This window comes from Uranotaenia lowii, chromosome 2 (genome assembly GCF_029784155.1).
Source record: "Uranotaenia lowii strain MFRU-FL chromosome 2, ASM2978415v1, whole genome shotgun sequence".
NCBI lineage: Eukaryota > Metazoa > Arthropoda > Insecta > Diptera > Culicidae > Uranotaenia > Uranotaenia lowii.
The window spans coordinates 331,508,147-331,535,913 of record NC_073692.1 but is presented as its reverse complement, the minus strand read 5'-3'; the positions used below and the strand labels follow the sequence as shown (position 1 = coordinate 331,535,913).

At 40.1% G+C, this 27,767-nt stretch overlaps 1 protein-coding gene across 8 annotated transcripts in view; it reads right to left on the bottom strand.

The window, feature by feature from the left end:
- LOC129744574 (heterogeneous nuclear ribonucleoprotein L) overlaps positions 1-27,767 on the bottom strand; it is a 528,701-nt gene that overhangs the window by 125,501 nt on the left and 375,433 nt on the right. For 7 of the 8 annotated variants that reach the window (XM_055737162.1, XM_055737163.1, XM_055737161.1 and 4 more), the window contains one exon: positions 15,719-15,805. In XM_055737162.1, the coding sequence (XP_055593137.1) occupies positions 15,719-15,805 (87 nt within the window). The remainder of the gene's footprint in view (positions 1-15,718; positions 15,806-27,767) is intronic. The other variant, XM_055737168.1, reaches the window with a different exon arrangement.

Here is a 27,767-nt window from a genome sequence, read left to right as displayed (position 1 = left end):
GTGAGCAAGTAGACAATTCCAAAATGGTATAATTTATGAAAATCGGTTCAGTAATTTTGAAGAAACAGCCAAAATAGTTATCCGGGTCTATAAAACCCTTAACGCCTAATGGTCCTTTTTTATTACCGTAAAGGAAGGTTAATATTAGTGTAAACGAAGAACATTATTTGCATGTTGGTTGAACGACAGAGCAAACTTGCGGGAAAAAACTTGAAATCCATCAAAATATCCAGTTTTTTGTCTGATCGCACTGTGTAAAAATTATATGTAGCGATGGAAAGCCCAGAAATAAATCATTTTTCTTAAGAATCATTTTTCTAATGTTCTTTTGTAATTTGTCTTTTACGAGAAATGAAAACTCAACTAAACTTCCATGCTATTTTTGAAGACGTCTCATTTCGCGCGACTAAATTTCAAAAAAGTCCATTTGTTTATGATTCTCTTAGAAAATTTCCTACTCATCGTTTTTCTATTCGTATTGATCCGTCGTTCGTTCCAATCCGACGAAATCGATTAAGAGTTGAACACACTCATTCTAGCACTAGTAATTGTTCGTTCAGCCGGGGAAAATTCGATCTGACAAAGCAAAAGCTGCAATCGAAACGTCAATCGATGGTCAACCGACAAAGAACGTTACCAAAAGTGTCAATTATCTTCACGTCAGATAAAATTTCAGCGGTTATCTTGGTGATTGTTTTCCCACGTGCGAGGGTGGTTGGTTTGAATCGATTCGATTGAAACAAGTTTAAATGTTTTTTTTTATTTATCATACCACTCACAAGTTTAAGGGACAAAATTTTTCAGCAGAAAACATATTCGAAAGACTTTCATCAAATTTTTATTTGATGAAACACAATGCTAAGAACCTAACTCATCTTTTACGATACCAATTCAAGTATGGTACCCTCCATTTCGAGGGATTAAAATCATCCAAGAGTAAAAATGATACATTTATTGATTTCAACATCCATGCTGATGCTGCAGTCGTGGGTGGAAAGAAAACTTTGAACTTTGCCCGTGATGTCCGAACGGATCACGACATTCAACTCAATGACGTCGCATCACACTTTTACAACCTCGCCAAATGGAGCGCATGGTAATTGTTGAAAATTGAAATCGAACAAACCAGCTCTCTGCTGCTACTTTTAAACATAAATGGAAGCTTTCTTCTTCGATTCGAATCGGACACAAAATGAAGATAGAGAAACTTTCGCTTCCACCCAACTGGACCTTTGCTTGTGTTCAAGGAAAACCATCGCCCATCTTGGGATCTGGAGCAAAGGATGTAAATTTCACTTAAAGTTTAATCCTTTGCCAGGGGAAATAGCGAAAAGGAACACATATTTCAACAGCTGACAGTCTTATTTCTGTGAAGAGGTGTAATTTCAAGTAATTTGCGGTGGATTACACTGATTTCTACCATCTGTGTGCTGGAGGTTTTTCCGTTTTTCTCTTTTTTTAGTTCACGTTTCTCGGGAAAAACCTTTTTTGGGCAATTGAGAGACGCTGAAAATAAATATTTAGTGCTAAGTGGTTTTCAAGAAAATGGAGTGGACTCGACAATTAAATACTGCTTCCTTAAAAAGATAGTGTTTTCGTATCGATTAACTATTTCGATTAAAATTTCATCTCAAAGGTGGATTTTATTTTTATTTTTATTTCATTAAGAACCGAAAATTCATTCACAGCTCACTGTTTCAACAGTCCAGCTGGATTGGAATATCAACTCTTTCCTTCCAACGGAAGCAATATTTGCATTCAAAACCAATGGGATTACCCGGGAAACTTCCGGCAGCTTAATTCCTCTCTTCCAGCTGAATAAATTTTAATATTTATCCAGATCAAATCTTTCCGGATTTACATTCGTCCTACGGTTTACAGAATCGGACCAAACGGTCCGGAAACAAACTATCATACCGGATCTTTGGCACCGAAATCCAATGAAAAACATCAGCTGCTGCCATGGGTTCGAAAAAAAATCTATCGTCTCATATTTGGCAATAGTTTACAAGCCCTTCAGATCCCCTTTTTCGTGTCTGGAGCCATTTTAACCAACTGAGATTGGTATCCTAGTCAGATTTCTCTTTCCTGTTTGAAGGAAGAGCAGCAGGAGCTGGTTTCGGAATACATCTTTATCGTTATGAATATTCATATCGTTAGCAAACAGGCACCCAGATTGGCCCACCTCCCATTGGGTCAGGAGTTAAATACGAAACAGGAGAATTAACCGGGTGAAATGAAGTGATGTGAAAACCCCTGGCATTCATATTATCGCCTGTTGGCCTCAAGGAAAGGTTTCCGGCCAATGTTCACACAAGAGCGATCATCAGCCTCGGTTGCCTCGGAAAGAAAATCGAAGCAAAAGCTAACTTTTAAATGAAAATAACCAGACTCTGAAAAGTTAAACACTTGCTTTTGCGAGGGTTAATGGGGGAAAGAGGAAGCAAGGGTTAAGTATGTGGTTGGCAGCATTACGATGGAGGTTCCGTAGTGAACTTTCAGTCAGTCTTCCAACATGGGCAAAGGAATCAGAACCCTGATGCTAGAAAGAGTTAATTTCAATGATTGATTGCACTCAGTCAAAATTATAGTTTGAATTAACATTCAATTTTTTTGTTGAAGGAATCTGCCAAAGAACTTAAATTACACCTAAAGTACAGTTTCTTTTACTAACATGGCGACCGTCATAATTAAATACAATGTACTTCTTAGAGCTCGTACGTTGGTTTTCTAAAAATCGTGACAGATCCACACCGAATCGCTTTCAAGGAGAAAAGCAACATTTCGTATTGACAATTCATTGATTTAAGGTGTGAGACAAACATGAGAAAGTAGGGATCTTTTATTACAGTCTGAACTTTTTCTTTTATACCTCTTTTAAAGAAACTTTCAGCCTTTGACTGGTTCGCCCCTTGCATCATATAAACTTGGATAAGAGATGATTTCTAACAAAAACGATATTTGAAATTATCCATATTATACCTATTTAGATTTCGACTTATGTTATTAAAAGATTGACATAAATATTCCCAAGCTAGTTTTAGTTTATAAAACATAAATGCATAACATGTTTCACAGAGCATGAGAATTGTAAAAGAATCAACAAACTTATTCTCTTGATTACTATAAAACAAAGAATTCAGCATGCATTTAGGCGTAAACCTAGCTTGATATAGAAAAGTTATGCCATCAACATATGACACGAGTAAGACTCGTAGTAAAACAAAACATTTGTTTTATAAACAAAACCCACGAGCCAGACACGTGATGAGGTATTATCACATAAAGTAAGATGTAAACACAAGTCTAACGTTAATAATGTCGGTCATGAAGTCAGGCCATGCCATGAGTCACGCTCGTGGTTCAAAGCTTGTGTTTAAAAACATAAGCCACGAGCCCAGCTCGTGATAAGAATTAAATTTATCGTAACTTTCATTCCACGGAACTATTGATTAGCAGTTGCTGAGGAAAACTTGCGTGACCATCTGGCTCCTGATAAAGTGTTAAATAACATATACTCCGTCAATGCCACGAGCCTGGCTCGTGAAAAAGAGATTAACGTTTTTCTACTTTACACAAGCCGCTTGGAAACAGTTTAAGTACAAAATTGAAAAGTACATTTAAGAGTAATCGATAACGCAGCAAACATTTTTGTAGCTACACGAAAACTACACCAATTAATTGGGCGTTATCCGACACCTTATTTGTACCTATCAGAAGAATACACAAGATTTTGCTCTCATAGTCTTCAAAGCGTTGCCAGCGACAATATTTTCCAGTTATCTCACTGGTCAATATTACTCAATTTCCATCTGATTTTTAGTCATCTTAATGCACTGCAGTGAGAACATGATGTTGATTTTCTCATTTGAAGCCCGCCAGGGAGCAAAACCATTTCAAAATTTATAAACATGGCGGACTATCTATCATATACGATTTAAACTGACTTCAAACGACATGTTATACGATCTTTTCTCGATGCAGTTGGAATTGCGATTCGCAACACCATTTTAAACGACTTAAGGAATAATTTCTGAAACGATTTCATGTTTACTGGGGAACTGACTTTAGTGACAAGTTTTACCAATAACAGCTGAGATGGACTTATTTTTCGAAATCCCAGCATCGGTAGAGTATCTTTCTTCAAAAAACATTATCCCTGAGCTTAAAGTTAATGAATCAAAAATTGAAAACCCCGCTCCAACCACCGATCTTAAAAATATTTGAGAGCTCAGCTCCCGGGCCCGTTCTACGAATGGTCAGCACCGGCGAGCAACTAATTGGATTAGTTCTGGGTCCGAGAGTTACCGGAAGCTCAAGAAACACAGCTTTTGGAAAACGGAACACAACTAGCGTGTGTGTCTGCAGCATTCATGTGAAAGATACTTCAGCAGCTCATACTTTCGCCAGTGTTTTAGTATGGCATATGTGTACAATCTGTGCCGCCCTCGCCTCGAGTCAGGCACGTGCCAACGGATAGATTAAGGCAATCAACCGGACCGAAAATCAAGAACCGTTGAAAACTGTTGATGAATAATTAAGTCCGGCTAATGAGACAAGAAACACAAGCGGCGTTTGCCCGAAAGGGGCAACCGGAGGACTTGCAACTGGTTTGGTTATTGTTGCGTTGAAACTAAGTTTGTCTTAAGTAGAACGAAGTGAAGCTCTTAAGGTTCAAGCAACAATTTTCCTCCAAATGAATCAACAATTGATAAGTATCAAGTTTTTTTCTTCGCGAGAAGTTACCGTCAAGAATACAAAACTTTGGAACACATTGAATTCTACATCTGTTGGAAACAAATTAATTCCACATAAATTCCACTTCACAGCACTGTTGATTACCAGTTGCTTCGAGGAAAAAAACAACACAGTCATTAAAGGAGCCAATATTAAAACATAAATATTCGCACCAGTTCCATTCTTAAGCTCTAATCCTGTTGTAACCGAAAAGCAACCACAATGAACGCTGCTGAAAACACTGGTTTCAGTTCCCAAGAGACTCAAATGGCATCTTTGCACGCACAATTGGTTCCAAGAGGAGACTGTTTGTGTTTGGCGTTTTCTGTTTATTGTGACATCTTTTGATATTTGCCGTTTTGGTCTCTCTCTCTCGCTCTTTTCCGATTCAGAAAATCTTTGAAGCCCGCATCAATGGACGGACAACGTCTTCTAACTTGCAAAGTGATTAGCAAATATTAGCCAATTCATGGGCCTCGGGAGAGAAGGAAAAAACTGTGAAGTTTGGTTACGGTGGGTTGTGGTAAGTTAATCTGTGTTTTCCCAGTTTTGACCAGTTTGAAGTCAGATGGCTGAAAATTGAAATGAAAAAGAAAATAAAGTTACAAGTCAAGTTTTCACATTAGGGATAACTTTGTCTATAACAAAACATAGCAATATGAGAAATTTTTTAAAAAAATCCAACCTTTTCATTTAAAAAAATGTGATTTCCATACACATTTAAACTTAATGCCAAAAATGCCATCTGTTCATGTTGATACCTACGGTTTCGGCGGAGCCGTCCCACATTGCTGCCGACTGCAGCAGAACCAAAACATTGTTTGTTTTGGTTCCTCCTACTATGTTTCCAATTCGCAATCGAGAATAATAGATCAATGATTGCTGATGACAAGTGATGATGATAAAAGCGGTACAAATGTTTACATCATCACACGGTTTGGAGATAATACTCAAATTGGGTTCGAGGTAACACAACAGTGTTGCCAGATATTCTGGGTAAGAATATCAAAGTACTCATTGAGAAATGAGTACTTTCCCGGTTAGGGAATATAAGAAGTGGAAAGTGGCAATTAGCTATCGCTAATTAATATAGATGTATTCTACTGACCTCACATACGAAACATGAATAAAGATAACTCTATTCCACCACTGAAACCTGCATTGAATTATTCATTTCAACAGGTTATGGGCCCAGATACGTCTGGATTTTCGATTAGTTAGAGAGGGGTACTCTCAAGTTTCGAACTTGCGGTTAGCAAGTGGACCAGCCAGCAGCCAGAGGACCACCAGCCAGAAGAACCCGCCAGCGTTGAGACGACCCAGTCCAGCCAGAGAACCACCAGGCAGCGAGATGTCTCAGGCCAGCCAGGAGGTGCCGTCAGCGGTCGAGACCGGGAAGGTTCGCGGATCGAGAGGGTTATTCTCGATGCCGTCCAGAGCCACGCTGCGGTTAGCATGCGTGAGCTTACGTCCGACGGCCGGGAGGAGTCTCTGGATCCGCAACCGGGCAGCGCGAAGGTTCGAAGGTCCACCTGGAGGAACACCCTGGAGGAGTTGGTTGGAGCTGCTAGCCGAGAGGGTTACTCTCGTGCTCTGGCTGTGCGCTGCTGTTAGCATGCTCGAGCAAAGCTGGAAGCAATTTCTGGACTCCTGGAGGAGGTGGTTTAGGCTATGGTTAGTTGCCAACGACTTCAACCACCCTATGCTGATCTTAAGGTTTCTCGAAATCATCGAGAAACGGCGTTGATGACCAAGAGAGGTTGTTCTTCTGGGGTTACCAGAAAACAGCCTGCTAGAAGTTCTATCGCATTTGGTGCGAGATCAGAGCCTGTTGGTTGATGTCAATACTCTGGGAGAGCCATATGTCATCAACACAGCTAAAACTGGCGAGTGTTTGAGAGCCAAGCAAACTGGAAAAATGCATCTGAGCAGTGTAATTGGAAAGTCCATTGTTCCAATTATACTGTACAATGTACTTGTGATTCCAGAGCTCGACGAAAACCTTCTTTCGGTCAGAAAGTGCACCGAGAACGGGAAAAGGGTTACTTTTCTCGGAAAGCAAGTCCAGTTTGAGTATTCACGGGAAATTTTTGCCCAAGGAAAACTCCTGAACGATTTATACTGCTTGGATTTGTTTTGGAGTCCTGAAATCAGGCGGAAAGCCTTGCTTGGAAGTCAGCCGACAGTTAAAACATTGGCATATGCGACTCGAACATCTTGGCGTTGGAGCGTTGCAGCGAATGGTGCGTAACAATATGGTGGAGGGTATCTTCCATATTCCAGCCAAGGTGGAGAAACAAGCTGTCTGCGAAAGCTGTATGGCAGGTAGACAAGCAGCCAACAGTTTCCAACAAGCAGTACGAGGCTATGGCAACTGCACACTTCGGTCAGAAGTTGTGCAAACTGCGATGCGACAACGCGCGTGAATACGTTAGTAACGAGTTTCAAAGACATTGTTTTGAGAAAGGAGTTCAGATGATATTCACGGTCCCGTATACTCCGCAGCAGAACGGCGTCAGCGAGCGAGCGAATCGTACACTGATGGAGAAGGCCAGAGCGATGATCCATGGTAGCGGGTTGTCAAAGACGATGTGGGGCGAAGCTGTTTTGTGCGCTGCGTACCTCACAAACAGATCACCAACAAGAGGTCTTGTGGTCGACAAGACTCCTTTCGAGATGTGGTACGGTCGGAGGCCAAAGCTGAACAACCTGCGCATTTTCGGTTGTCCAGCCTACGCACAGGTTCCCAAGGAAAAGCGACAGAAGCTTGATCCGAAATTGAAGCATCTGGTATTCGTGGGTTACACAAATAATGGATATCGGCTTTGGTATGGTTCGAGTCGATCCATCGAGATTCACCGTAACGCGGTCTTTGATGAAACCAGCGTTTTGGAGCCAGTGCGTGGCGGTGATGCGCCAGATAAGGGCATCGAGAAGCCCGTCGTACACCCACCTGAGCCTGAACTCACATTTGAGCGGTTAGCCAATGTACCAGATCTACAATCAATATTTGAGCAACTAGACGATACTCCTGTGCCTGAAAACACATTCGAGCGGTCAGCCGATGTGCCAACAACAGAATCCACATCTCAGCGGTTAGCCGATGTGCTTGCTGATCCCGATCACACTGTGGTTAACAGTGTGGTTGTTGACGATCACGGCGAGAGCGACTACGAGAGCAGCGCGGAATTCCTGGACAATGACGATGATGACCAAGATTCCGTCACCCCTGAACCGGCCCTGAGACGAAGTCAGCGAACCAGAGGGACTACACAGCGCTACGTGGCTAACGTAGCCGCTGTTGTTGATGAGGAGCTACCTCAGAATACCACAGAGCTGAAGCGCCGGGACGATTGACAGCCCTGAAGGAGAACAAGAATTGGAAAGCGGTTAACTTGCCCCCGGGTCACAGGAAACCCATCCTGTTCAAGTGCGTGTTCACCGTGAAGGACGATGGTCGCTACAAGGCTCGATTGGTCGCGAAAGGGTGTTCCCAAAGACTAGTATTGGACTACTGGGAAACATACGCTCCGGTCGCCAAGATGGAGAGCGTTCGGACAGTCTTGGCGTTGGCGAACGAATACAACATGGTCGTTCATCAGATGGACGTCAAAACTGCATTCCTGAATGGAAATTTAGAAGAGGTTATCTTCAAGCAGTTGCCAAACGATGAAGTCGGCAAATCAAAGGTCGTTTGGTTACAGAAAAGCCTGTACGGATTGAAGCAAGCGGGTCGTGCTTAGAACCAGCGATTCGACGACGAGATACGAAAGCTTGGTTTCTATCCGTAGAAGAGTGACTGTTGCGTTTACCGATCCTGCAAGCGAGGATTCACCCTCATCCTGTACGTGAATGACATCCTGATTGCCGGAAAAGACGTTTCAGAGGTTATCTGGATCAAGACCGAGCTTGGAAGGCTATTCCAGATGAAGGATCTCCTGGTAGTCAAGACTTTCTTAGGGATGACCATCAAGCAAGACTTCCCGAATAGCATCATCGAGATTTTGCAATCAGGATACGTCGAAAAGGTTCTGCAACGATTCGGTATGGCCGATTGTAAACCCGTGAGCACACCGCTTGACACAAACGTTCACAGGACGAAGCTGAACGACGCGTCGCGACGGTGAGGTTATCACCGAAAAACCGTTCAAAGAATTGATCGGTTGTCTACAATATCTGGCGACATCTTCGAGACCAGATATCTGCGCTGCAGTTAGAGCACTGAGCAAGTACCAGGCCAGCCCGGCGGTAGGCACTGGCAAGGCCTGAAGCGTATTCTGCGATACCTTCAAGGTACGACCGATACGGCGTTGGTATTCCGCAGAAACGCGAAATCAGAACCACTCATCAGATATGCTGATGCAGATTTTGCCAACGACTCCGATGATCGAAGATCTGTATAAGGTTACGGTTACATGATCTTCGGGAATCTTATTTCGTGGTCAACGAAACGTCAGCAGACGATCAGTCTCTCATCGACCGAAGCTGAGATAGGAGCGCTGTGCCATGCGGTGAAGGAAGGTTTGTGGCTAACAAACTTCTTGGATGAATTGGGTGTGGATAGTACTCCTTTCACATTGATGGAGGACAACATCCCATGCATCCAGTGCCTGCAGGAGGCGAGGACCCATCAGCGGATGAAACACTTGGATGTCAAGCACGCGTTCATCAGAGAGATCATAAGAAGCGGTCAGCTTTCTTTGCGACATATCTTAACTGAGGTCAGCCAGCTGATGCGTTCACGAAGGCGTTACCAAGGGCGAGGCATGCGAAACTGTTCAGCACTCTCAATTTGCGTATTGAGGGCAGGTGTTGATACTCACGGTTTTCCGGACTCGATATTTCTCGCGGCCACGTTCGAGCTAAACCAAAACCGACTGTTTTGGTTTCGTCCTCTTTCGTCAATTCGCATATTGACAACAATAGCGGTTGACAGTTAATGATGGTCAATGATGATGACAACAATATAAATGTTGTCATCATGCACGTTAAACTCAGCCAACACAGCGAGTGGTTATGGGTTACCCTGCAGTGTTGGAAGTTTATTCTAGGTGGTTAGCCCAGAATACGATAGTATTTAAGGAATGATTCTGGGTTGAGAATCACCTAGGTTAAGCGGCAAGATAGTTATCGATATAGGTCTAAATTAGCTTGTAAGGACTTGACGAATAGAAATGAATAAATGGTATCTCATTTCCAAACCAATTCCCTGTTGCTAAATCATTGAATTCAACAGATATCACAACAAATTCAAATGCTTTAAAAGAAAACAAATTAAGTTCTTTAAGAGGATTTATAAAGTGTTACAAGCTTCCCAAAATCTTCTCAAGGTTTTTGAATCACTCGAACGAATATTTAACTAATGTTATTTTTAAAAGGATTTCCAAAATTTCATTGAAAAATTCATGTCAAGCATAACTTAGTTTCGCAATGATATAGACAAATATTTTATTATTGGATAATCCTTAGTTGATTTCTTTCTATTCTGAAGCCGAATCAACAATATCTCATGCTTAGAAGAAAATCAAAACCAAGTTGATTTAACCTTAAGACATGGTTGAAATACTCAATACAAATGGTAAGTTATCCATACTTTTATTCTTTTTAAATGTCACCCTTTTCTTGATTAAACTGTTCTTAGCGGTCAAAACCAGATAACCATTTTTATGGATGCATTGATACGTCTTTTAAATTTTCATACATTTTTTTACGTTTACTTAGAAATTTTCGAATTTCGGTAATTCCAGCATCAGCTTATACTTTTTTGAGAACCTTCACATAAATGGGTTTTATGGTTTACGGTTGTTTTTTTTCTTCAAAAACAGCTTGAAAAAGGTTGTAGTTATTACAACAGATATCTGGTGAATTATTTCACTGAGTATTCCATATCTTGTCCCCATCTCCGGGGGTTAGCCAAAGAATATCCTACCGAAAAAGTTTCGCTCCATTCCCAATTTCCTTGACAAATAAACATTTCTGTTGCTTGCTTTTCGTCTCCCGGTTGGCTCATTAGCTGCTAAATAATCAAAGCGACAATAGGACGGACGAACGAAACTAAACTGTATTGCCCACTTCGTTATTCGAATCATTACCATAAAAGTAATAGGTCCCCCGTTCCTTTAATGAGGCCTCGTTTTCTTCGACACAAACACAGGGTAATTTTAAAGGTTGGACGGATTTCAACTTAAAGTTGAATTTACTGAAGATTTAAAACGTTGATTGAATCTTTTAAGAACAAAATTACTTTTTTTAAATGTGAAAGGAAAACGAAATCTCACTCAAAGTACTAAGATCTTCTTTGTAATACATCTCAATCGTCAAAAAATCAAGATATATTTAGGAACAAAACAAAAACTCAGAGAAACAGAACCGAAAACAAGCAGTTCACATTTATTGCCCATTTGCGCCTAAAATGAGCAGTAAATTTCCACATAAACACAAAATCACACGGTTTCAAATACATGAATTATGGGCACTTTCTTAGCTGCAGTTTCCTCGTTGCTCCCTACCTTCGAGTTGGAATTCGTTTAGAACGAACTAGAAATAGAGACACCGTCTCCAAAGTTAGTGCCCCGATTCCTTACTAAGCATCGGTTTGGCCCGGAAAATGCAAAGAACCAATCTGCACCCAAAACAGTAGCGCTTGGGCACGGAAAAACCGAGGAAAATTTATGCTTTTTGATTTTCTCCGTTGTTTCCCTGTCCCGTTGTTTGCTTGCTATCTTGGTTCTAGCGATGGATGGATGGCCTTGTGCCGGTCTCAAAACACGGCACGTCTTCGCTGCTAGAGAGCCAAGAAGATAGAACAACGAGACTCCGGTGTGAGAAAGTTCTAAATTTGGCGCGCTTTCTAAACCTAGAGAACCTTTGCTAGGTTATGTTCTCTCGTTCTTCGGTTCACATACTCTAGTCACGCTCGAGACACCTGGTGTAGACGTTTGGGTTTTGGGGATTTAGATTCCTTGGTTGTAAGGAAAATTGTTAGGGTTTCCAAAAATATAAAACTTCAAATTCCTTTAAAAATAGGAACACATTAAGAACTCACTCTAGAGGAATGGATAGAAATTTCCATTCGTAACTTTTATTCAGTCACTATGGAACTTTGAAAGCACACATTCAAGAACACAAGTATTTTATCAAACTGGTAACCCCTTCGAAAACAGCGACAAAACACCAAAAGTGGCAGCAACACGGTACAACTATTTTAAGGGAGCCAAGCAGCGACTTTGTCATAACGAATTGATTGCCATCTTGCACTATTATTTTGTTTTTGTTGTTGCTTCTTTTATGTTTAGGAAAAACAGAAGTAAACTAGACTCCGCTGAAGAAAGGTAGAAACGTGAATATTCCTGCCGGCACGTGATCAACGAAAAAACGAATCCATCTATCGTCGACGAGGTAGGTAAGTACCAAAAATGGATGATGATGACCACTTAACAAACAAACGGTTTGGAATAATGTAGATAAATCTCGTGATTTGCTTATGCGCCGTCTAGGAAAACGAAACGTTGAAGGTTAGCTTAAAACTGTTAGGAACACTCTTGAGAGGAGTAGAGAGGATGATCCTGATGTGTGTTTCATGGTTGAGAAAGTATAGAATATAGCTCTCTATCCGATATTGTGTTTATTGCACTGCTTTTGGTGACACATTTTCCACAGCCGTCTTATGAACAGTTCACGTTTGAAAATTTTAGCTCAACTTTTTCTATGATCAAAGCTTTATACTTGCCGTGCTCATTCAGCGATGCATCATTCAATGAAAAACAAGGCTCTTTAGTGCTGGGGCCGATAGCCCCTTGAGTATCGTTAGGCCCTTAAAGGTCATCAGGCATTTTGGGAATGCCAGGCCAAAAGAATCGTTAAGACTTATGAAGAATCATTCTTAAGCCTACACGGTTTGTCACGACCCTGAAGGTCGTGAGGCCACCCCTGAGGTTGTCAGCTATCAAAGATCAACAGGGTTGTCCGGCCCCTGATCAATTTCAGGGAGATGCGGGTTTTGAGACTAATGGGGATCGATAGGACCCTAAGGGTCGCCATGCTCTTGGGGAGTGTAAAACTTCTGATGGCCCACTAAGGATCTTCAAAGCCTTGAGGATCGTCAAGATACTGAAGATCATTAGGCCGCTGAAAAGTGTAAGGCCCTTGAGGGTCGTTAGACCCCTTAATATCATCAGACATCTGAAAATTGTCAGTCTATTGAAGATCTAGCCTCTAAAGTCATTAGGCCTCCGAGAGTTGTGAGGTCTCTGAGGGTCCTCAGGCCACTGAGAATCGTCAAGCATCTGAGATTTGGGAGCCCTCTGAGTGTCGTCAGGCCCTTGACGGTCGCGAAATCCCTTAGGGTGGTCAGCAATCTGATAGTCAACAGGCCCCTGACGGTCATCAAGCTTTTGAGGATCATCAGAACCCTGAAAGTCGTTAGCCCCTGAAAGTCTACAGACCCCTGAAGATCGTCAGACACGGCTTCCGAGAATCAGCAGGCCTCGGCAAAATCTTTAAGATCTATGAAGATTGAAAGGCTGATCTTCAGGAGCCCAAGGATCGTGAGGCCCCTAAGAATCATTCTTAAGCCTACGCGGTTTGTCAGGACCCTGAAGGTCATAAGACCACCCCTGAGGTTGTCAGCCATTAAAGATCGACAGAGTTGTTCGGCCCCTGATCATTTTCAGACAGATGCGGTTCTTGAGACTCCTGAGGATCTTTAGGACTCGCCCGTTAGGAGTCGCCGTGCCCTTGGAGATCGTAAGACTTCTGATATCCCACTAAGGATCTTCAAAGCCCTGAGGATTGTCAGATCCCATGAGAACATCAGATCCCTGATGTTCGTCATGTTACTGAAGATCATCAGGCCACTGAAAAGTGTAAGGCCCACGAGAGTCGTTAGAGCCCTGAACTTCGTCAGACTTTTTCAAGCTTTTGAGGATCATCAGAGCCCTGAAGGTCGTTAGCCCCTGAAAGTTTGCAGACCCCTGAAGATTGTCAGACACAGCTTCCAAGAGTCGGCAGGCCTCAGCAGAATCGTTAAGATCTATGAAAATTGCAAGGCTCATCTATAGGAACCTAAGGGTCGTTAGACCCCTAAGAATCATTCTTAGGCCTTTTTTCATTTGAATGGATTTGAACTTGGATTTCTTAAGCCTACCGGATTTGTTAGGACCCTGAAAGTCGTAAGGCTACCCCTGAGGTTGAGATCGACGTTTTTAGGCAGATGCGGTTCTTGAGACTCTTGAGGATCGTTAGGATTCTAAGGGTCGCCATGCCCTTGGGAGTGTAAGACTTCTGATGATCCACTAAGGATCTTTAAAGCCCTGATGATTGTCAGATCCCATAAGAACATCAGATCCCTGAGGTTCGTCAAGTTACTGAAGATCATCAGGCCGCTGAAAAGTGTAAGGCCCTTGAGGGTCGTTAGACCCCTAAATATCATCAGACCTCTGAAAATTGTCAGCCTATTGAAGATCTAGCCTCTGAAGATCATTAAGCCTCCGAGGGTCGTGAGGTTTCTGAGGATCCTCATGCCACTGGGGATCGTCAGGCATCTGAGTTTTGTCAGGCCTTTGGCGGTCGTGAGACCCCTTAGGGTGGTCAGGAATCTAGAAGTCATCAGGCCCCTAACGGTCGTCAAGTTTTTGAGGATCATCGAAGACCTGAAGGTCGTCAGACGCCTGAAGATCGTCAGACCTCAGAAGATCGTTAGACCCCTGAAATCGTTAGACCTCTGCAGATCGTCAAACACGGCTTCCAAGAGTCAGCAGTCCTTCGAGTGTCGTTTTTTTACGTCTACCGTCTGAAAGTCGTTCGGCTTCTGCGGGTCATCCAGCCCCTAAACATCGTAGAACCCGTGACGATCATAAGGCTTTTTAGGTTCATCAAACCTATGAGGGTCATAAGACCCCTGGAGAACATCAGGCTTCTGAGAGTCGTCGAACCCTGTAACTCATTGAACGAAGTCGTCAATCTCCTCGGGGTGGTTAGGCACCTGAGAATAGTCAGAATCCTGGGGAACATCAAACAAATAGGGGTCTTCGGGTCTCGCTCGAGATTGTTAGACTAATGGCTTCTTAACGTAGCGAACAGTGGGTTACAAAAAAAAGAACGTCCAACTGTCGGAGAAGACTGCTCTCATCAGCAGAAGACTGTCGAGTAGAGTTCGTAATAAACCATCTACGGCGTAGTGGATGCCGTTGAAAAGTCGGACTCATGGGTGAACATGGTATTGCGCTCTGATGAGAACAACTTTCAACGCCGGTAAAGCCGTCTGAATCGGGGTAGTCGTTCAAAGGGAAGGTCGGAACTTGAATCATATGAGTAGAGGCCGGGATTTGAGTCGTCAAGATAAGAAATCTAAAGTTTGTTTTGTTTAAAGTGTATTGGTTGATGAATATTGATGTGGATTGCATTCGCGCGTAGACACCCTCTTGAAAGCAGTCCTCAAATGGCAGGCCCAAGATTGACTTCAGGACAAAGAGGATATACAGAGATACATCCTCAGTCAACCCATTGTTACACACTTGAAGACACAACAATCTACCACAAAAAATTAAAAAAAAAAAAGAGTGACCTGGGCGATTGAAAAACTTTTTCCAACTCGCCAAATTCCTTGATAAAGGCAAAACAAGCATGTCGAAACGTCGGATGTATTAAATAAACATCGTTTTATAATTTTTGAGGCTGAATTCATCCAGAAACTTATTCAACATTACTGGACCAGTCGATAGGAAATTTAAATAAACTAAGATTCATTTCAACGTTTCGTAAAAAAAATCGATTCGAGAATTCTTCTGCGGATAAGCTTTGGGATCCTTGGGAATAAACAGACAAGGCCTTAAAACAATCAAGAATCGGTTTACAGATTCTACTTGAATGGATAAATCAAATCGATAAAACTTCCTAGAAATACTATGATATGGTATAAAGATATTTTGAACAAAACTTCAACAACTAACTAGTATCAAAAAAAAAAAGTTAAGATACTCACTGTACGGTGTAGGCCTTCCTCCGAAAATGGTTGGATCGTGCAGCAGCGGGGTGCGTCCATTGCAGGCTTCCTTGGTGGCCGCGGCTACTGGACCACGCGTCAAGAGCATCCATTGACAGTCGACGAATTGGAGGGTTGATTTTCATGATAGTTGTGATGTTGATGGTGATTATGATGGATTCAATGTTGACGGTTTTGATGTTGTTGTAGTACAGCAAGGCAAGAGTACAGGGTAGTAAACACAGTAACGGAAACAAGTAAAGAATGGAACAGAACGAATGAAATCAATTAGTCATTTCGAAATACAATTTTGGTGTCTAGGTTTTTGTTCAATTTGTTTTTGAAATTTTATCTTATCTAACAATATCAACGCTTAAGGTAGGTCAAATGTTACAGTTAAAAGCAGGCAAATTGGTAACTTATAAACTCTACTTAGGCTGGGGGATTCTGAAGGGTTGGAAATTGAAGGTTCTAACTAATATGGTTTAAGGGGGGACTCTAAAGGTGATGATCGCTCTAGAAAGGGGCTTTCGCTAATGCTCGGTTTGTTTTTTCGAGAAGTTTTGAGATGAATGGAAGAAAACCACAATCACATCTGAGAGTCAAAAATAAAAATGAGTGAGAGAGCAACTAGTTGCCAAACAAACCAAAGAACGGATTGTAACGCTTATAGTTCTTATCGTATTCATTTTCATACAGATTTACTTATTTCTAATGTTTTGAGTTGATTCGTTAGATTTAGGACTTTTTACGTCACGAAGTCTGCAACGGGAAAACACGTGCATGGAATGTTGTTTCACTTTGTTTTTCTTATTTACTTTTTTGAGAAACATATACTGTTTTGATTATACAGACCAACAAACGGTTCACAATTATTTACAATCGTGTGCGTGTGTTATCTTGTTTTTGTTTACAAATCTATACACACTCCTAATTGTTCAGATTTCACATGTGAGAGCGCGTCCTACGCATGTGTTTGTTTGATGTTTTAAATTTCGATCCATGTAGTAGTGTGTGTTGCGGTTCCGTGTCGATAATGTAGTGAAAGGCACAAAAAACGTTCAAAAAGGCTGGTAAAGTAGCTCAACGGGTCTAAAACATGAAACGATAAACGGTTTTATTTTTTATTTCTATTCCAAAATACTGATGTTCTCAATCGCTTGAGTTCGTGTAGGTTGTGTGTTTACGGTTAAATGCGGTAAAAAACAACAATTAACTTACCCCAAAATACGATCGTAACACTCAAAACTCAAAGGAATTCACTTGTGTTAAGGGCTTGAATGATGAGATGATTTCTGCCGAGTTCCGTAGGCTGCACACACAAAATACACACACTTTTTCGTCAGTGCTTTCATATAGCGTCACTCATGGCATCCCCAATTTTGTACCGTTTTCGTGAGAGTTCACGCGCGTCGCTCGCTCTCATTTCATGTCTTCCTCTCTCGTGTAACATAGCCGAGTCGATCGTTGTCGTCATCGAAGTGCATTCGTTGAAACGTTTTTCTCTCTCCTTCAGCGGATTTGCGGTTGCTCTCCAACGCGTGTGTTTCAATTGGCTGACACATTTCCTGCACACAGACAAACACAAGCACACTGAATGCAACCATTTTTTGTTGTTGTTGTTGTTTATTTTTGAGATCTTGAGAATTTTGATTTTTGCTCAGTTGGGGTTACTTTTTATTGTTCTTTGATTAGATAAAATTGTGATGAAGAATGTGTTCGTGGTGTTTGCGTGTGTGTGACACAGTTACTATCCAACAGATGGGGTTTTTAGTAATAGGTATTCAGGTTTTTTTGAAAAATAGAATTCACTTACTCAGATTGTAAAGACAGACATGTTTTTTTTGTTGTGGTACCTGTTGATTTTTTTTTTTTTTTTTTGTTTTTTGGCGTGCTTTTGATCTTTTGTTTTGTTTTTTATCTCGTGGGTCTCCATGGATTTTTTTTCTATTTGTTTCAATCGGTATCGCAAAAGGTCTGCTTGACATTTCAGTTTCAGCCATCGTTCGCCGTGTGTGTGTTTGTTGTTGTTGTTATGTGATTGACGGATGCCTGACCGTGTTTGACTTTTTGATTTTGTCGAATGGTTTTTCTATCTCTTCCTTTGGAATCGGTGTTGTTTTTTCAGTTTCTTTTTTTTCTCGGCCGAACCAAACCTATCAGTAATGGTAGTTGTAGCAATAGCAGTACCTCAAACTGGGAGCGAAGCTGAATTGATTGGATGTGTTGGATTGTAGAGGTATCTCCGAATGGTTCCCCTGAGTGCTTAAGGTATGGGGGCAGCAGCTTGAATGAAAAAGCGCACAAAAGAGCACAGACATGCATCGAAATCGAAGCAACAGCCATATGTCTCCGAGATCCAGATTGAAATTGATTTTTTTCGGAACTGCTATCACTTTCGGATCATTGAATTCGTCACGCGGGTTTTGCTCGTTGCTTTTTGTCGATTGTATTAAAATGAATTTGTTTAAATATTTTATGGAAACGGAAAATAACTAAAAATGTAAAAAAAAACAGAAAAAAAAACATTCAGACAGCTCAAACAAAATGGCGTATTACGCTCCTCCAAAAAATGACAAAAAGCAAAAAAAAACTATCCATTTTTTTTCTTTTTTTTCTGAACAGAAACACCCACCAAGATCAGGAAAAATGGCACCCATTTGCATATCAATTGAGAGAAACAACTGGCAAAAGTAGAAAGATGAAGAGGCTTACGTTGTCGCAAAATGAATCATTTAAGGTTTCTTCTTCCTTTCCCATTTGTAGGTTTTCTACCGATTTCATTCTAGACTCCGCCAAATTTTTTGGCAGCAACAAGGCATTTTCTTCCTTCGTCTCCGTCGTCGATCGACAGGCTGATGTTAGTCATTATTTTTTGCAGAGCAAATCGAATCGAAAAGAATTTCGACTCACTTTGAAAGAGAAGGAAGTTTGCGGAGGAGAATGACGGGATACTTTCGATTGAAATATCCTAGCTCAACTTGTTTCAACTTAATGGTTTTTATTTTTGATGCAGCAAAAACAGAAGATGATGAATCAGATTTTGGTTTAAGCAACAGTTCGTGTATTTTGATCGGATTATTGACACTTAGTTAGTGAGCGAGAAAAAGTTTTCTGAAAAAGGGTTTAAAACTACACGTGGGAATATAGTCTTTGTTCCTGATCATTCTCTGAAGCAAAAGCCTGAAAACACAAAAAACGATAAAACAAGTACAAATTTTATTGGTTAGTTTTGAAGTGCATTCTTGACGTGTTTTTTTGACTACTAGGTATTAGCTTGAGCAGCCCACATAAACAGTTGAACTCGGATGAAAGTTTTTTTTTGTCAAGGGACGTTAGACTTAAAAAGTCATCACATCGAATAGAATACACGACCATATGAGTTTTGTGCCAATTTATAAATTTTCTAAAGAAAATTTTCCGCTGACCAACTTTCTCCAAAACGGTACTTCGTATCTTATTAGGAAAAAAAGTTATTGGCTATTTTACAGCGGTATGTCTTTCGGCATTAAAAAACAATAAATTCAATTGACATCACTGCTGATGCCTTGCGAAGAATTGCATGAAAAGTAGTCATGCAATACTTCGCTAGGCACCCAGCAGTGATGTCAATTGAATTTATTGTTTTTCAGTGCCAAAAGACATACCCCTGTTAAGTAGCTAATAACTTTTTTGCCTAATAAGATACGAAGTAACGATCTTTGACAAAGTTGTTCAGCGGAAAATTTCCTTCAAAGGGTGATACGGTCAAAATTTGGTCAATATCAACTTAACGTATATCTTTCAATTTTGCATTTAAAAAACCTGAACACCCCTCATTTTGAAGGTGTGTGTGCGTGTAGAATGTTGCTCCTATTTTGATTTTGAAATTCACTCTTCAGTTGTCAAAATGCCGTCCAAGAAAGAAGAGCAGCGTATCAAAATTTTGCTCGCGCATCGCGAAAATCCGAGCTACTCGCACGCAAAGCTGGCAAAATCGCTAAAAGTTGCCAAATCAACCGTTACAAATGTAATTAAAGTGTTAGGGGAACGTTTGTCGACAGCCAGGAAGTCTGGATCGGGGGGAAATCGAAAACCGAAAGCCGCTGAGACGACAAAGAGAGTTGCCGGTAGTTTCAAGAGAAAACCTAGCCTCTCTCCCCGAGATGCCGCAAATAAGCTGGGTGTATCGTCTACAACCGTGCATCGAGTCAAAAAACGAGCCGGACTATCGACTTAGAAGAAGGTAGTGACTCCAAATCGCGATGATAAACAAAATAAGACGGCCAAAGCGCGATCCCGGAGGCTGTACACGACGATGCTGACAAAGTTTGACTGCGTGGTAATGGACGACGAAACCTACGTCAAAGCCGACTACAAGCAGCTTCCGGGACAGGAGTTTTATACGACAAAAGGAAGGGGAAAGGTAGCAGATATTTTCAAGCACATGAAACTGTCAAAGTTCGCGAAGAAATATATGGTTTGGCAAGCCATCTGTACCTGTGGCTTGAAAAGCAGTATTTTCATAGCTTCAGGGACTCAACCAAGAAATTTACGTGAAAGAGTGTTTGAATAAACGTCTGCTGCTTTTCCTGAAGAGACACGGTTGTTTAGTACTGTTTTTGCCGGATTTGGCATCTTGCCATTACGGTAAAAAGGCCATGGAGTGGTACGCCGCCAGCAACGTGCAGGTGGTTCCCAAGGACAAGAACCCTCCCAACACGCCAAAGCTCCGCCCAATTGAGAAATACTGGGCTATTGTCAAGCGGAACCTAAAGAAGACCAAAAAAATTGCTAAGGACGAGCAGCAGTTCAAGGAAAACTGGCTTTCTGCGGCGAAAAAATGGACAAGGTGGCTGTACAAAATCTGATGGCAGGGGTTAAGCGTAAGGCCCGGCAATTCGGATTTGTAAAAACGGAAGCCTAACTGAATATTTTTCCTAAATTTTAAACTAATTAAACTTGAAAAAGAAATTTAATTTGATTTTTTAAATAAACGATTTCACCGATTTACACGCGTTTTCCCTTGATCATTTTTTGACCGTATCACCTCTAGAGAATTTTTAAATTAGCACAAAACTCATTAGCAGGCTCAGTTCCACAGAAGAAACACAAATGATGTTGATTTTTCCTTACAAAATATTCAATTTTCAAACCAAAATGATCAAATATACTCACTTAAAAATTCTGCAAAAATTCAAGGATGAATTTTGAACCAAAACTAAGCTTTTTGGATCCCCGAATTTGAGAAATTCAATAATGACCCTAAATCGCCGGGCGAATTTTAGAGCAGTATCGCCACTTTCAACTTCTTGATAAACAAAAAATATGAAATCTCCCTAGCTTGAAGAATGGTGTATAATAGACGTGAAAAAATTCCTCAAAGATTAGTCCACAGAAAACGAAAATTCTTTAACAGAATTCAACGACATGTTTGACAACGACATGTTTCCAAATTTGAACTCATTTTTTTCCAAGTGACACAATTTCCACTTCCCACCTTCACAATCGAAATCAACAGCTAGCAAATATTTGCATCCGTTTGATGAATTTTCCCCCGGTTCCTTTCCGAAGGAAACCATCCTTTTTTTACGAATCAACAAACACCGAAAGGGAAATTGGCGCTCGCAACACCCCCAGACGTTGTTGTTTATCTGCTGAAAAATTCTGTTGCGGAACAGAACGATGTGTTTTTTAGTTTTGTCCTCTGCTTCCGGAATGTGTATTTTTTTCTTCGTTTTTTTTCGGTACTCGCTCCAGATTGATGTTTGTATTTTGGGCAAGTTCAAAGAATGAGAACAGTGTCATTTGAGCACAGCGTATCGGTGATTAATCTCCGGATTGGGAAAGTACGACGGCAATTTTTTTTTTTTTGGTGCATTTTCTAAAGAAGAGATTTTTCTCCGAGGGAGGATTGTGTGTGTGTTTTTTTTTTGGTTGCAGAAAAAAAGTTCAAATGAAGCTCATTCATTACTGTCCAGGCGTTGTTTTTTAATCAATTAATTCCCTTTTCGGTCCAATGACCCAGTGTTCTGGGTAATGAACTAAATTGGATTCGGGATTGAAAAATACTCATCTGAACGAAAATGAACAGATTAAAAAAAACTCCCCAAAGTGAACCCATCTCCATCGATGTCAACACTTTGGTCCAATTCCCTAGGGCGACACCTATCCCCAAATCCGTAAGCCAGCAAATCTCAATAGAGCTGTCGAAAAAGCGAATTGAAATTGGCAGCAGCATCCATATCTCGACACTTCCTTTCCGGTTCTCTCAACTAACCCTATCCTTAACGGAAATAAAATTTCACATGCCCAGACACATTTCATCCATCACCTGCCCTGCTTCCTCTACCTGAAATTTAAAAAAATGATTCCTAGCAGGAGCAACAGTCAGAGGATGAAATGGTATATGATTTACGAATTTCGAGTTTCGACCGATTCATGTTGGGAAAAAATTAGGTCCTCCTCAAACACCGATTGGAAACCCCAGTTTCCGGTTTCTTGGACCGGAAGCCCCTTTAGTCGTTTTCTCTGTGTGTGTCAAGGATATTTCGACAAAAACAGGTGTCAAAAGAAATTGTATTTATGCTTGCCAACCGTTTTTCTCAGAAAAAAAGCTAATTGAAAAGACCTCGAAACTGGAGAGCCAGCCTCTCCTCCTCTAACGAGCGAATTATTTTCGCATTAGAACGTAGAATTTGAGGCAAAAGTTTCGCTATTTATTTGTCCGTTATGCTGGTACGGATCCGGAAATATTTGTTGTTTCGCTCCAGTTCTAGGTATCTGGGTGAAAAAAAATTGGATCAAATGATAGTTTAACTGCTTAGTCCAGAACTGAGAAAGTTTTGAAAAAAGATTACTGGAGACTTTGTTGGATTCGTTAAAATATATATTTTTCAAGTTGAAAATTGAATTCTGGAATATGCGTGGGATCAACGTTCTGAATTCTAAGTTAAAATTTCGAAGGACAGTTTAAGCAATACTGAGCTCTGATTTCGGAATTCTAAATTCTAAAAACCAGATCTCAGTTCTACGTTTAGAGTTGTGGTCAGTGATGTCAACCTTCCAGATTTTTTCTGGATCTTCCAGACTTTTTGAACTTCTGCCAGACATTTTTTCAGGTTTCAAGACTTCCAAACTTTTGTCATTTCTTCCAGACAATGCCAGACTTTTGTGTTAGGACATAAATTGTTCTAAGAAATTAGGAAAAGTCAAAATGGTTATGATAGAATACGGCAGGAAATGATTAGAATTTAAGAACTATTAATTCAGAAGTGGTTCAAAAAGCTATGAATTATGGCAAATGCTTCAAGATGTACTATCTGCAACATTGAGATCTGGCGACCAAACAAAAAAAGGTCACCACCTTCAAAAGTAAGCTATTCAGACATTTTCAGATATTTCCAGACATTTTTTCAAAATCTTTCAGACTTTTTCGTAAAACAGTTGGCAACCCTGGTTGTGGTCTCTGCGTCCTGAGTTCGGTGCTCTGGATTACAAGTTGTAACTCCTGAGTCCTGAGTTCTCAGTTCAAATTTCTGATATCTGAGTTCCAACTTGAGAGTTCTCTCTATTGAGTTATGATTTCTGCAAAATTTCATAATTTTGAGTACACATTAGTTTTGAGTTCTAATTTCTGATTATTGAGTTTTGATTCTTGAGTCCTGATTTCGAGTGCTGGGTGCCCTGAACTGATAGTTATGAAATATGAGTTCAGATTTCGGAATTTTAAGTTCTTGTTTCTGGGTTCTAAGTACTGAGTTCTGATATTCTTACTTCTGATTTCAGATTTTCAGAACCTCAAGACCTCAAAGTTCTGAGTTTTAAGATCAGAGCTATGAAATCTACGTTCTGAGTTATAATTTATGATGTCCTGAATTCTAATTTTAGTGTCCTGAGATCCAAGTTCTAAGTTATGAGTTCAGAACTATAAAACCTAAACTCTGAGCTCTGATTTCAGAGGACGATGTTTCATGAGTCTAATTTCTAATGTGCTGAGTTTTGAGACTTGAGTTCTGAGTTATGAGACTTGAGTGCTGAGTTCTTGATTGAGTGTTAAATGATAAGTCTTGAATTGGGAGTTCAGAGCCCTGAAAATGGAGTTCTGATTCTTGAGTCCTGATTTTCGAGCTGGGTGCTCTGAATTGGTAGTTATGAAATATGAGTTCAGATTTGTAAATTCTAAATTCTTGTTTCTGAGTTCTAAGTACTGAGTTCTGAGATTCTTACTTCTGATTTCAGATTTCAGAACTTCAAGACCTCAAAGTTTTGAGTTTTAAGTTCAGAGCTATGAAATCTACGTTCTGGGTTATAATTTTTGATATTCTAAATTATAATTTCAGTGTTCTGAGATCCAAGTTCTAAGTTGTGAGTTTAGAACTATAAAACCTAAACTCTGAGCTCTGTTTTCAGAGGACGATGTTTCATGAGTCTAATTTCTAATGTGCTGAGTTTTGAGACTTGAGTTCTGAGTTATGAGACCTGAGTGCTGAGTTCTTGGTTTTAAGTGTAAAATGATAAGTCTTGAATTGTGAGTTCAGAGCCCTGAAAATGGAGTTCTGATTCTTGAGTCCTGATTTTTTGAGTGCTGAGAGCTGGGTGCTCTGAATTGATAGTTATGAAATATGAGTTCAGATTTGGAAATTCTAAATTCTTGTTTCTGAGTTCTAAGTACTGAGTTCTGAGATTCTTACTTCTGATTTCAGATTTTTAAAACCTCAAGACCTCAAAGTTCTGAGTTTTAAGTTCAGAGCTATGAAGTCTACGTTCTGAGTTATAAAGTTTGATGTCCTAAATTATAATTTCAGTGTTCTGAGATCCAAGTTCTAAGTTGTGAGTTCAGAACTATAAAACCTAAACTCTGAGCTCTGATTTCAGACACGATGTTTCATGAGTCTAATTTCTGATGTGCTGAGTTTTGAGACTTGAGTTCGGAGTTATGAGACCTGCGTGCTGAGTTCTTGGTTTTAAGTGTTAAATGATAAGTCTTGAATTGTGAGTTCAGAGCCCTGAAAATGGAGTTCTGATTCTTGAATCCTCATTTTCAAGTGCTGAGAGCTGGGTGCTCTAAATTGATAGTTATGAAATATGAGTTCAGATTTAGAAATTCTAAATTCTCGTTTCTGAGTTCTAAGTACTGAGTTCTGCGATTCTTACTTCTGATTTCAGATTTCAGAACCTCAAGACCTCAAAGTTCAAAGTTTTAAGTTCAGAGCTATGAAATCTACGTTCTGAGTAATAATTTTTGATGTCCTGAATTCTAATTTCAGTGTTCTGAGATCCAAGTTCTAAGTTGTGAATTTGAAACTATAAAACCTAAACTCTGAGCTCTGATTTCAGAGGACGATGTTTCATGAGTCTAATTTCTAATGTGCTGAGTTTTGCGACTTGAGTTCTGAGTTATGAGACCTGAGTGCTGGGTTTTGAGTTCTGAGTGCTGGGTGCCCTGAATTGATAGTTATGAAATATGAGTTCAGATTTCGGAATTTTAAGTTCTTGTTTCTGGGTTCTAAGTACTGAGTTCTGATATTCTTACTTCTGATTTCAGATTTTCAGAACCTCAACTATGAACCAAGATCAGAGCTATGCAATCTACGTTCTGAGTTATAATTTTTGATGTCCTGAATTCTAATTTCAGTGTCCTGAGATCCAAATTCTAAGTTGTGAGTTCAGAACTATAAAACCTAAACTCTGAGCTCTGATTTCAGAGGACGATGTTTCATGAGTCTAATTTCTAATGTGCTGAGTTTTGAGACTCGAGTTCTGAGTTATGAGACCTGAGTGCTGAGTTCATGGTTTTAAGTGTTAAATGTTAAGTCTTGAATTGTGAGCTCAGAGCCCTGAAAATGGAGTTTAAAAATTCTGAGTTCGGAGGCCTGACTTTTCTATATTAAATTCTGAGTCCTGCGTTTCAACTTTCTAAATATAAGTTCAGTGTACTAAACCCCGAGTTCCGAGATCTGAATTCGGTGATCAGAGTTCTAAGTTCTTAATTCTATCATCCGAGGGTCCGAGTACTAGACTCATGGGTTTTGATATATGAATTATGTATTCTTAGCTATGAAATCTGGGTACTGAAACCTGTGTTCTGAGTTCAGAGCTATGAGTTTTAAATTTTGGGCTCAGTGTTTCAGTTCTGAAATTTATGTTCTGATTTCTAAAATCTGAGATCTAAATTTTGAGTTTCTGAGTATGAGTTTTGAGTATGAGTTCTGGGTATGAGTTCTGAGTAGGAGTTCTGAGTTCCGAAGTTCTCAGTTCTTATTTTTTGGGTTCTGAGACCAGAGTTTTGCGTTCCAAATTGAAAAACGTAGGTTCAGAGTTCTGAAGCTATTTTTATTTTTTACGACTTCAATTTAAGTCCGAGTATTTTTTTTTATTGAGAATAAATCCATTAGAAAAGGTTAGATTGACAGAGGAGATAAAGGAAATGAAAAAAAATGTTTTATTTGGAAAATGCCGAAAAAAATACTGACCGCACTGTACAGGATCCTGCATAGTGTGATCAATAATTTTTTGGACATTTTTCATATAAAATTTTTTAATGTTATTTTCTATAGCTTCTCTTAAATCTAACCTTTTTTGATGGATTAATTTTCAATAGTCCCGAAGCTGAAACTCTGAAATCTTTTTTTTTTTTTCATTTGTAGTTCCAGAGTTCTCAGTAATAATGAATGGCGTTTGAGTTCTGAGATCTGAGTGCTTGAATTTGAACTCTGAGTTCAGAGTTATGGGTCTTAACTACTGATTTTAGAGTACTTGAATTTGATTCAATGCCCTTAGTTCCGATATTTTGGTTCTGAGTTCGGCCCACTGAGTTCTGAGATTTGAGTTCTGAGTTTTGTATTTATGGGTCGGGAATCCGAGCACTCAGAACTGTAAGTTTCGAGAGTTGAGTTCTAAAATATGGGTTCAGGGTTGAGATTTGCTGGAATTTGAACTCTGATTTCAGAGTTCTCAACTTCTGAATTTAGAGTACTGGTATCTGTTTCCATGCTCTAAATTCTGATATTTTAGTTCTAAGTTCGGCCCACAGAACTCTGCGATCTGAGTTCTGAGTTATGTATTTATGGGTAGGGAATTCGAGCACTCAAAACTATGTTTCGAGATTTGAGTTCTGAAATTTTGGTTCAGTGTTCTAAAACTGAGTTCTTGGTTTAGAATTCGGTGTTTAAGAGTTCTGAATTCTGAGTTAGTTCAGGATCCTTAGTTCATAGTGTTAAGTTCTGAATGATTTCAGAGCCATTAGTGGGTTCAGAGTTCTAAGTTCGAAGTTCTTAATTCAACATTTAGAGGTTCAGAATCCTGAATCCTATATCCTGAGTTTCAACAGTTCAACTCCGACTGTCATTTCTGAACTCCGAGTGTTCCTAATTCAGATTTTGGATTTCTGTGTCTTAACTCTGAGTCCAAGTTATGATTTCTAAGTCCTGAAATTCTTCTTCTGAAATTTGAAATTTAATTTTGGTTTCGAATTTGGTTTCAATTTTGAAGTTTTGAACCAAAGGCACATTTCTTTTTTTTTTTTTGTAAATGGCATATTTCACAAACCCACTCATCAAAAAGCTGTTGCCTGCAGATGCCGCACCCCACAAAACGAAACAAATCGTACTTTCCAGGAATCAAATGAAGCTTATTTTCGATACAAAGCAAAACCAGCAAATTTCCGCAAAACTCAATCATCCTCGTTTGGGTCCTTGGGGAAAATTAAACCGATTACCAGCAGCAACCAGAATCGGGGAAAACTGCCGGAAAGTTCTTCTTCAAAACAGATTGCCCGAAAACTTTAGGCGCCGCAACTTGTCCATTATGGCTCATCAACGGGACAAATTTTTCGAAACAACACTACTAGGAAGAAGGTGCCTAGCCTAGCCTAGAAGATGCCAAACCGAAAGCCGAAAGCCGTTCCGGCTAAACTTTTCCTATTATTATTGCCTATAATATCGTTGTTCCCGCAAAAGGTGGAGAAATGTTCTGGAAACTCAATCTGTATCAAATGTTGGTTCGAACGGGTTTTCTGTCAATTTCCGGAATAGGTACCAGGAGCCAAAATAATATACATTGGAGTCTG